Raw genomic sequence first — 12,190 nt, forward strand, 5'->3', positions numbered from 1 at the left:
GGGTTGCAGGCCTTGTGTTCCAGGCCATACACAGCAGCATTCCAGCAATAGATGAGGGATTTCTCTGCATCTGTGTATTAATTTGTTTAACAAATGCTAACAAAGCCTTTGCAGCAATGACCTCTTAGGAGGTGTCTGTCCCTGTGACTGTAGTATTCATCAAACCCCTCTGCAATTAAGCTGTTCAGTTGTGCAGAAATTGCTAGAGAGGACAGAGGAGTTGGTCTCAAGTTGCCTCAAAATAGAATATTCAGCCTGATTCAGTGCTCCTAGCTACCACAGACGATTCAACTCTTAAGAAGCACTAATGAGATTGAATTGGGATTAAGCTCCAGCACTGCCCACTTACACAAATGGCCAGAAAGCCACCCTACCCCCTACAGGGTGCTCAGTGCTGTCATGTGGTGCCCCTTCTCTTAACCTCAGAAATCCCTGAGCACAGACTGAGTGTAATAGGCTAATTCTCTCCTTGGAGAGATAAATGCATCCTCAGTGGCTTGAGCCACCAGGATGCTGCATCCTACCCAGGTGCATGAGGGGTAGCCAGACTGGAGAATTTCAGAGCAAGAGAAAGGTAATCTAATCACATCACAGATCTTAGCTGGAAGTTTTGAAAACAGTGACGATGATTTAGGAAAGGAAGCTTCAAATAAACTGTTTTTTCACTCATTTCTATTGATTAGTAGGACTGAGAAGGGCTTGTGTCTGCCTATGGGGATCTTTTGGGGTTGAAACACAATTATCTTAAGGTTTTCAGGATATTTGCTATTAGTTTTGAGTATTACTTGAGCATAGACACTGCATTTGAAGTAGATAAGCTCCCAAGGGCTGGGCTTTTCTGCTTTTGAAGCAGATATGCTGATAAACAGTTCCCATTGGAATTGTCTGTGACATGTCTGGCTTTCTGAAGCATCCTTTGAAACCCAATGTTATAAATAAGAAGCTTGACTCGGCCAATATTCAAGCAGCAATCAATTTATTAATTAATATGGTAAAGTATGAGCAATGCAGCGCTGGATACAGTGGGGGAAGTTTTCCCTCCAACTGCACACTGATGGTTGGGGCTTACAGGTATTTATAGGGGTACTCATGAGCTTTCTCAGCAGTTTCTAGTCCCAATTTTTGTCACAATTCTATACGCTATTGTGATTTAGTTTTTCTCAGGATGTACATCCCAAAAGGAGCATCACAGTGGTGGTGGTCCGAAAGAAGGAAGGAGTATTTCACCTGGTGAAGTCCACCTTCCAGATGTGGGTCCACCTTTTGATTGCAAGGACGATAAATTTCATAACAGTGATGTCCAGCTTCCCTTGGTCGAAACTATTAATCCTTGAGTTGATGTCCATCTTCCTTTCTCAAGCTGCATGTTTCCTTTTTGTATATTCTAAAGCTACAGTTTCAAAGATCCTTACTACAAGTAATATTCTAAAATTATACTTCAAAAGGTTATGATTGCAAAACTTTAAGGCTTAACTACAAGCAGAAAATTCCTGTCAAAAAAAACATCCTTAAAGCTTTAATTCAAATGCTCCTAAATCAACTTAAGACTTATTTGCAAAGGTTAATTGCAAACAAAGGATAGGTTTAAAGCCTTCTTCCATGCTTTACTTTTCTCAGTTATTATTAGAATATAACTGTCCCATGGTCAGTTTCCACACATATTGCAATCACGAATACACATATTGCCTGTATGTACCTGACATGAAACACAGTTTTGTATTTCACACCACCATGGCCTTTAAAGGTTAGGACACTGCTTACTTCAAGTGCCTGTGACACTTGGCTCAGTAGAACCTTGAACAAGTGCATGGACCAAAAGTGCCCATCTTTTAATTTTTTTCCTAGCCCCTCTTTCACATTGAAGATGATTATCTTAGTGATGAGTTAAGTGACTTCTAACTTGTGAGGCTTTTCAGGATGGAGTACATAGAAAGTGTGGTATATGCACACAAAATATACTTTGGAGACAAACTGCAATCAAGCTGTGTGATTTGCATTCTTGGTTTGAATTCTGGCTTATTGTCCCAGTCAGTTACATGTCTTCAGCATAACTATTCCTTTTCCTGTAGTCAGCTGGACCTGATCGCAGCTCTTGTAGCAGGGAGCTTCTCTTCTCATAAGCCTTCATTCTTTTTTTAACATTTGAATTCTTTGGATGAAAATTGTAAGGTAGCTGAGAGGTCAACTAACTTAAAATTACAGGTTATTTATTACTGTAGTCATGGAATGAAGGAAACAAAATTTCCAGGGGAGCCTACCTTCCCACTCACGTGTAGCTTCAAGACTCTTAGCTCTCTGCCTTAAGATTGATCTCGATTTTATGATGCTTTTAATCAGTATTGTTTGCTGGGGATTAGAGGCCTCACCACAAATCCTGTCTCCTCCAGGGCCTGGTGTGGCTAATGCTGTCCCACCTATCTGTGCCCCTGTAGCAGCCCAGTGAAAGTTTGGAGTGGGATCCAGGCATGAAGAGCAGCTCTTCGCGCATGGCCCGAGGGCTGAGCTGCCCTTCAGGTGGCAGTGGCAGTGCTGCTGGGTCTGCTCAGCAGTTCTTCCTCTTGCTGGCAGGACTGCCTGCTTTGTGGCTTTTTAAGAATTTTGTAGCTAGTCTTTGAAAACTAAATCCTGGAAAGATCATAATGCAAAACCTGCCTGGCAGCTTCAATCATAACTCTGAATAAGTGGGCTCATGGCAATTTATTATAAGCTCTCATGCAGCATTTTTTTTCCCATTCTCTATCTCCTTTAAAAGCCTTATATTTAAAACTCAGAGTAGCATTTCTAGTTGAAAAGCTCAGTGGTCAACTTTTTGGTCCCTCTGCCTCTCATTTTGTTTCAGTTTCTGTTTAGGTGTGAAGGAGTTGCTATTTTAAGTCTTAGTTGAAAATTGTTTCATTTATTGTCAGCACATCTAGGTAATGTATTTGATACAGACACTGGCAAGTTTCTGGAAGGACAGAATGGAAACACATTGAGTTATTTTTAAGATTAAGTTATAGTTATTACCTTAAGCTTCCAGTCAAATCCTGTTTCACTTTGGTTTTGTGCCTCCAACTTTTGTCTACAGTCTCAGAATGCATAAATCTATTTAATGAAAAATACATTTTTCTTTATGGGAATTGTCCAGAATTTGAGAAACTTTGAAAAACCTCCCTCACCTACAGATAGCTGAAAACCCATCACAGGATGGGCTCCACCTTCAAGCTAGAAGAAGGTCAATCACACTTTTTAGCCAACTTAAATGCACTGTGAGGGTGATGTCTTTTCAGTTCCCTGGGTGGCCGTGTCAAAATGAGAATTGGCTCCCTTTTTGACAGTCCTGAAGGAGAGGTGGAAGATAAAATTGTGCTTGTCTCTTTCTTTACATGTGTGTGATTTGAACCACGCTGAATAAATTGTGTTGTTCTCTCTGTATGTGAAATGGCAACTCTCTTCCAGCTGTAAAACAATGAAGATATTTATGAGAAAGAAAGAGAACAGGTCTTTTTCATTCTTTGTTAGCCAGTCCATTAATTTACTCTTGAGCACCCTATAGTTAAGCACATCTGAGGATGGTTCTTGTTGAGCCCTTACAGCCTGATCTGTTATCCTGCAAAGCAATCCCCTGCTTTACAAACTGGCCAGCTGGAATAAAGGAGACAGGGACAAGATGGACTGTGTGTCAATAGGGTGGTGCACGGGGACTGTGTTGGCAAGCAGCTCACCAAGGCTGAGGGTGTGCTTTCCTGGACACAGCTAACAGAATGTTCAAATGGCACTTGTGGTAGATGTTTGATTGGAGTTTTTAATCCCTCCCTGTGTGTCAGAACTAACACACTCTGACTGTGAGGATGGAAGAGAACACAGAAGGAATTTGCACTATGTTGTCCAACTTGTTGCTCACCTCGGTGGAAGCAGCTAGATAGGAGAGGCTAGAGAGGACAAAATGTGACTCCTTGTCCCCATCTCATTTCCTCCTTTTGCAGAATGCATGGCTGTGTTGACAGCTTAGGTCTAATTAATGGGCTTGGAGCCCACAGATGGCACAAAGCCTTTGCTGCTGGAATTCAGTGGGGTGTCTAATTCCAAATGAAAGGACACTCAGAAAATCCTTAATCTATTGGGAGCCGATTGGAACAACTGTTTATATGGGAGCAGCTTGTATTCAGGCAAGACACTGTCTCATCACATTTATTTTAAACTTGTTTAAGAGCATTAAGGAAAATTATCTTCAATTACTTGCAACTGGAAAGCCAGTCCTTTGCCTTTTGGTATTTGAAAACTCTAGGATTAACAATGTCCCTGCAATGTATTTGCAAGGTATTGCTGTGGCTTCAGTTGTTACTGAGAGTCTGTAAGGACTTATCCCAACCACAGGGAGTAATCTCATTGCAGGATTGTTGCTCCACAATGTGGCACCTGCAGTGAAAGGTATGTAGGATACAAGTACCACTAAAAGAAACATGAGCAAGTGGTATTCCTTAGTGTAGGCTTCTGGATTTGAAACTAGACTTCAGTCTTTTCCTGGATGCCTAGCTCTTACAAGTGGGATGGTAGAGAGAATATCACAGATGTTATTCTCCTTCAGGAAGCTTATTAGTACTCCAGCAGGAGCCAGAAATCCCAGAGCAGGATTATGGCCCCATTGCCTGAGGTTTGTGCAGAGGCCAGATGGAAATGTGGTCTCTGCCTCAAAGTGTTTGCAAGTGAAACTCGAGGGGGGAATGTGAGATGGTGCATGAATGTTTGTCAATTTGGCTATTTGTTTCTGATTATTAGAGATGCGTACACTCATTGGAAACATGGACGTAATTTTCCAAATTAGTGTGTTTTGCAGATAAAGTTAACTGCCCACATGCTGAAGGGGTGCTAGAACAGTAATATACCACTGGCAGTTAATAATGCAGAGTTTGGGGACTTTATTGTTCTCTGGTCATGCATGCCACATGAGCTACAGTGCTCCATGTCATAAAGCTGGGAGTGTGGCATGGAAATGAGAAATGTCTTTGTATCTGTAGAGTTCCACAAGAGAGAAATGGTCTCATCTGCTTGATAAACTAAAATTCAGGGTGAAGAAAAGGACTTTTTCTGCATAGTTCTATCCAGTGTGCCAGAGTCAGCTCAACTTTAAGGGTAGTCCTGCATAGAAAAGAGTTAAGGTTGTTATTTGTAAAGCTTTGCATTTAAGAAAAATGTCCATCTCTTGGTTGAATAAAAATGTTTTCATATGTGATCTATGTGTTAAGTTTTACATATGTACATTTAAACAACTTTGAAATTTGGAAAACAAAGCATAGAGAAGAGATAACAGCAAGGTACTGGGTTTGGCAGCTCAGAGCTAACTTTAAAGCTGTTTGAAGAAAATGGCTTTCTAGAGATAGATTCAGTCTTCTGTAAGGGCTTGCTTCTGATATCAGGACTTTCCCAGGATGCAAAACATTTCTCTGCTGAACTGTGTGTCTAAGTAGTGAAATCAGACCAAGGCCAAAAAGCAGGTTTGTCTGCTGCTCCTTCAGGATGGCAATATGGTATGAATGATTTTGAGAGTTTCCCTTTTAACCATGCTCTTTTCCAGGACACAAGGAAAATCCTATAAGTCTTTCTCTCTTTGAGTTATCCTGGGTCACAGAGTTGTTCTTGCTTGAGCATCATGTGACCAACTGCTCTGACTGGCAAAAAGAGCCTGTGCAGGGTTGGGAGGTTAAAGAAGGCAGTGTAGTGTAAGATATTAGACCTTCATTCTCAACCTGACTGTTCAGAGCCATCCAGTTCTTTCTCAGTGAACATGTACAGTACAGTTAGAGCTTGACTTATTAAGTAGCATATTTTGTCATCATCCTGCCTTGTTTTTTGAATTAGGAATGCAGTTGTAATTTCTGAAATGTATTTTAAAGTCTGTGTAAAGGTGAATCTGAAGGAATTGTTACTGACTGAGCTTACTAGACTTTGATCAGTGCCACCCTCTTTCTCACAACTTAAGCTCCACCTCTACTTCCTACATTTGCCATAGTATTTTGGTTTTCTAGACTTTCTAAAAATTCAGTTCATTGATCAATGGCAGTCTCATTCAGTGGAAATACTGTTGTTCAGGGAGAGAGGTAATATGAGTGTGGAAGATCCACCACATCTTCATTTCAGTTGCTTCAGTGCTTTCCCCAATCACACATAGATGTCAGGTTGCTGTTTTCAGGAAACACTCCTGTTGTACTAACACCAGACCTTTCTTGTGCCTTCAGTGTGCCAGGAAACAGTCTGGGAGGTCTTCAAGACATTCTGGGACAGACTGCCGGAGCGTGAAGAATATAACACCTGGATGAGCCTGTGTGAGGAGGGCATGATGAGCGCCTTTGAAATGGGCACCAACTTCAGCCAGTCCGAGGAGCACCGGAGCCTGATTGTGAAGGTGGGTGCAGCAGCTGCTTGGCAGACTAGTCTGTGATAAGAGAGACCAAATGCTGTCACCTCTTTGCTCCACAAAATGTCACAAATCTCCCTGTTCTCATGGGCTTGGGGACTGTGCCCGCTGCAACGTGCACCTTTGGCAGTGATGGACAGAGCCCTCAGACAGGCAGGAATGGGTATTCCAGCTCTGGGATCTGTAGCTCTGAGATCATTTCCAAAACAAAGCTGTGGGTGATCCAATGCAGAGCAAAGCAACAATGATGAAGAGATGTTGTCATCAGTAGAGGTGTTCCTGACAAGTAGATGGTGTTCAGACCCACGATGAGCCAGGCTGGGCTGCCTTTTCCCCTGGGGTGTGTAGCAGCCTCCCTGCTCTGAGCTGCACAAATGGCACTTGGGAGCAGGAAGCTCCAAGCTGTAGTTCTACCAAGCCCTATGGCATAGCTGCCTGTTGGATGTTCTACAGGTCTGTGATGTCTGACTGAAATGAGTGCAGTTATAAATGTAAAAACTTTGGTGTCCTATGGAGGCAATAAATAACATTAGGTAACTTGTCGTGGGAAGCTGTGGGTTAAAATCAGTGCACAACAAGTGTAAAACAAGTCAATAAAAATGCAGAATATCTTGGTATATTTTCTGTTGATTCAAGTTTATTTTAGTTCAAAGAAAATAAAAAATATTAAGTCAAACTAAAAAAGCCTGCCTCAAATGAAATACAAAGATGTAGTTTCAGGAGTTTGTGAATTTTAAAATAGAGTACTTAACTTTGTATTCATCTAAGGTACAGGAGATATCTTAATTTCTCTGGTTAAAAGGCTTCTTAAAATGTGTGGTGGTTTATGTATCTTCTTTAAGATTACTTTTGCAAGCTAATGGATGAATAGTTTTATGAAATTTTTAAGTCTTAAATGTGTAACCCCATAGAAACAGTAAGTTCTGCCAGTGTGGATGCACTGATTTTTTCCCCCTCCTGCTTTTTTATTGGACTTCTATGCTAGGAATGTGCACTAAGGAGGGTGAATATGGAAACTGTTGTGAATAATGGAGAGAAGGTTTTTTTTCCCTGAACCTGCATATTAGTCTTCCCAGGAGATGCTAGCCAAAGTTTGTTTCTGTGAGGTCTGATGATGCTGTTGCCCTTAGAAGTCTTTGCAAAAGGTAGAGAGAAATAAAATTGTGATTTGTTTTATGCACCCAGTGCATGTAGCTGTTTTGTGGTGAATTTTCACAGTAAAATGATTTATAGTGGGAGTTTAAAAGAAATCAAAATTACTCTTGGAAACAAAATGATGCTCCTAATTTCCCACTGCTGCTCTCCCCTTTTGGGTATGGCTCTGCAGCATTTCAGTGGAGTCAGATAAAACCTCTGGGTTTGATCTTTTCAGAAGGTTTCTATTTATTTAGGTTTCCTTTCTCCTGTAGATGAATATATTCCCTTCAGCAATTCCATGTTCTGGAAAATATTCTGTTCATTCTTCTATTTCCTTTCAGCACAGGTGGTAAAAGGTGATGGTTCTTGGGCTGATTTGATGGCAGACTAGTCTGTCATAAGAGGGACCAAATGCTGTCACTCTTTGCTTCACAAAATGTCACAATTTTTTAGAATTAGAAATTGAACTCAATTTGACTTTAAACCCAAGACTGAAGGCAAGAGCACCCTATGCCCCAATCAGTCACTGTCTAAAGATCCAATAGTATTTTTAAATACATGGGTCAGAGAGTGGATTTAAGAGAGCTCTAGTACTGACTCACCTTTCTCACATGTCCTTGTGCACAAAGTTCTTGTCAGTGTGTGAAACCTTTTTAAAGCAGCAGTGAGAATGTTAAGTGCAGATGCAGTGGATACATCTCTGCTTTTAAGAACATCCTTCTTCCTGCTAGCTTGCCCCAGTCTAATGTGGTGGTAAGAGCTGGGGCACGGCCTGTGGGACCAAACACACTTTCTGAAGCCTTGTGTCCAACTCCCTTGTTCTTTCCACTCTCACCACCTAAAACCAAGATGTATGGTCAAGCCTTTCCATTACTAGTGGGATTTTGTTTCCCTCTCATTACAGAATATTCATTCATTTGGTCACGATCAGCTGTTGCTATTTTTTCCCCCATTCCTTAGGTTTGATCTCTAAAGCATGGACCCTTGTCACCAAAGGGCTGCTGTCATTTCACTGCACAGGAATCAGGAGTGGGCAGGTGTGGTACCTGTGGATGGGCCACACTGTTGCTTAAAAGGAAGATTCCCCTCTGCAGTGGTTTTTTTGTTTGACCATTGCACTCCTTGTTAAATACCGCTTGTTTCTAATCTTCCTCTGCTCTCCAATGTCTGGAAATCATCTGTGATTAATTTCAAGAGTTTAGTTGAGAGCCTGCAGCTGATAAAATTCTGCTTTTCTGATGGGAAGGATGAAAGTTTGACAGGAAAGTGTAACAGATATGTATGCTTGTCAGAAAGATTTTTAAATGTAGAACCTGAGAATGAAATAGAGAGCAAAGGATAAACCCACTTCAGACAAGAAGATGTTTTTACCAAGCAGAAATATAGCACAGGCAAACAAGTCAGCAAATGTTGCAAGTAGAAAAAAGTTTCAGAATTTTCCACTGCAAGAAAACTGAAGGACAACTTCTAGCTTAAACTGTAACATACTAACTTTTAGTGATTGGAGAATAGTAACATGAAAATGGTAATTCCAGTAGTTATGATCGGCCCCACCTCTTTAACAAAGTGTATCTGACAGTGTTGGGCAGATGGGACAACAGGAACTAGGTTATGAATCCTTTCCAAAGGAAGCAGGTCTGTGAGATTTTTTTGGTTGCTGGTGAGAGGGAAATATGTGCTCTGCCCGCTCTGGTGGGTCTGAGAGCCAAGAGTTTTAAGCTGAGATTTAGCATGGGAAGGAGTTTGTGGCACAGCTTTCCCTGAGACTCAAAAGGCAGACAATTTCCCCAGGAGTCCCCAAAACTGTGATGGGAGGTGCTAACCTACCAAAAGGCAACTTGAAAAGTTCCTGGGACAAGCTACAAACCCCTCAGGGTGTTGACTCAGCAGTACTTTTGTGTAGTATTGACTTTCCATGAGCAGCTCTAACTTGTTCACTGTGTTTGCACTACAAAGTGATCAGTGACAGATTAGGATGAGAGGCGAGAAGGCAACCCTGTCTGAGGATGCCTGAATGGGTGGCATACCAAAACATCTCCTTAGCGTGTTGAAATGGGTACTTAGCAATGTAAAATGAGTGATTTTGCCTCATTTTCTGAATTCTGAGAGCCCTATTCAAAGGTGGGATGGAGCATCCTAGTGATATGAATTATTTGTAACCACTTGGTCCCAGTGCTGCTGTTCGAATACTTCACAGAGGCAGATTATTTTGTATTCCTCAGGTTCCTGTGGAAGATCTCTTCTGCTGTCTCTCCTCTTCCCCTATTGTGTGACTTTCCTTGCTAACCATTGTCTTTCTCTGTTTAATTAAATGTTCTAACCATTCTTTCCAGTTCTTTAAATGGTTTTCTTTGCATAGAGCACCTCCTGTAGCTCCTTCTAAATCTGGAAAAAAGCAGATCATATCTGATCTTTCACATCCCCCATCCCCTTCTATGCATACAAAAAAAAAAAAAAATTCAGTTGCCCTCTTTTCAGCCATAGTCTCAGATTTCCTTCACCCCTTTTCTTATCCATGCACTTGAAAAGCATTTGCCGTATATATATATATATATATATATATATATATATATATATATATATATATATATATAGTGTTCAAGTTGCACATAGTTGAAACAATATCTGTTCCACTAAGCTGTTCCTGCTATTTCTCCTCTAACTCACTGTAGACAGTATTTTTACCTAACCTGTCAGGGATGTCCCTCAAAGTGCTGTTCCCCATTCTGGCCTTTCTCTATGGCTGCAGTTCTGGCCATTGCCCTCCATTTCCTTGAATCCCCCCCAGTGCTGTGGCCTTGCCTTCGTGACAGTGTGGCTCTGCCATGCACCGTGGTGGGGAATCAGGACAGGCAGATAGAGAATCATTTCTTGGTATCACTTTGCTGTTGTAAGTGAGGTGTGTTGGTGGGTTAAATCAAATATGCTTCATACACTGCTACACAGATGGAATTAACCATTATGGGATTATTTCAGATCTCCTTTGCCTTTTCCTCCTGCCTGGCACTGCCCTCAGGCTATTTTATCTTCTGTGCATAACGATGGTCTCAGGATCAGGCAAGAATGTCCTATATAATTGCTTTTCTGCAAGATCATGAGTTGACAGAAGCTCATCTGGTTGGTACATGTGATTTGCTGCGTTGTTGTAGCCTGTGTTTAATGTATTTGTATTAATGCTTGGTAACTCTCCATTATGTAAAATAACTGCTGAGGCACGTGAGCATTAGAGCAACTAACACAAAACTCAGCTTCCAGCATCAGGAGAACTGGTATAATAATGTCAGGAAGGTCCTACTTCAAGAGAACTAATTTTGCACAAAGCATCTGCCAGAGATAGCCTCAGTGAATAAAAGCTCCCCTTAGCTTTGTGGCTGCTGCTGTTATGGAGAGCTATTTATGGAACACTTCAAGTATTGAAAGGGTGAAGACATGAAATAATCTTTGCAGTGTGTGTGCAGTAGGTAAATTTCTAACTCCATCTTAATGAAGGAACTGAGTCAGAGGGGTGAGGTGTTTTGGTAAAGGCCATTCTGACCTAAATGATTAAACAAGCCAGTATTAGAACTCTAGAGCCCTTGGCTTCTAATTAGGGGGACAGGGTGATGTTTACCATGGAGTTCAAGTATGTCATCTCTTGCCCCCACTCCAGGCTGGAAAGCAAATTGAATGATTGAGGGACAGAGGAAGACAGTCACACTACAGACTATTGCAATAGGGGGTGCTAGTTTACTATGAAATTAAATGAAAATTAAATAGTTTGATGCCTTATTAAAAATGTGGATGTGGAGACTGTGTTATGTTTCTTATTCTAGAATTTGGCCATTAAAATATAATTTGACATTTCTGGTTTGGTTCATATAAGTTCTCCTTATAATTTGTTGAATAGGTGACTTGGAAATAATAAGACATATTGGTTAAGTCCAGGGACCCAGACTCAGGGAACTTGGGAGCACCAGCTCCTCAGACTGCCCTGAAACAGAGTTTTGGCCCAGGCACCCCTCACTGGGCTGTCCTGTTCCTTTCTCTAGGAAGTCAGGACTGCACTGAGCTCTGGTCTCAGGGCCCTTTGAGGAGCAGTAAGTAAAGTTGCTGGGTACACACTAGCACTAGGTATTGAAAAGATGTGTGAGGCTTGTAATACCTGGGGTTGGATTTAACAGCACCTACAAATCGTCCTGACTGGCTGAGTGTGGAAGAACATCTCCTTTTCTAATGAAAAAACACTTTTTACTGAGCTACTACTTACAGGTAACTTTCCAAAACCTTGTAGAGAGGGAATCAATCTCTAGATTGATTCCTTGTAGATGCCAGGGGTGAATATACAGGCGCTGTATAGATCAGCACAATGAATCCTTAATAAAGCTACCCAAAGTCCAACACAGCTGTAGTGGCCCAAAGTCAGTTTCCACTCTAGACTACCTGGTTTCTTTGTTTGCCACTTAAAACTAGTCTTGCTGTGTCTTAGGTTTTCATAATAAAGAATCTCCAAATGCTTAATTAAATGGAATTGTATAATAAATGTTGGTCAAAGAACATGCTGAAAGGCAAGGTGACTGAAATTAGTATTTTGGCAAGCCCTGTTGGGGCCGATATCCAGGCTGTCTGCTGTTCTAGCTGTGATCACAATGCCCTCATGCCCTAGAAAGAAGAGAAGGCTCT

At 41.3% G+C, this 12,190-nt stretch overlaps 1 protein-coding gene across 1 annotated transcript in view; it reads left to right on the forward strand.

Moving 5' to 3' along the window:
• IMPG2 (interphotoreceptor matrix proteoglycan 2) overlaps positions 1–12,190 on the forward strand; it is a gene marked incomplete at both ends in the record, with an annotated part of 50,517 nt that overhangs the window by 6,801 nt on the left and 31,526 nt on the right. The window contains one exon of the mRNA XM_084201062.1: positions 6,216–6,382. Coding sequence (XP_084057188.1) covers positions 6,216–6,382 — 167 coding nt within the window. The remainder of the gene's footprint in view (positions 1–6,215; positions 6,383–12,190) is intronic.

This window comes from Fringilla coelebs (assembly GCF_963513975.1).
Source record: "Fringilla coelebs genome assembly, chromosome: 2".
Taxonomy (NCBI): domain Eukaryota; kingdom Metazoa; phylum Chordata; class Aves; order Passeriformes; family Fringillidae; genus Fringilla; species Fringilla coelebs.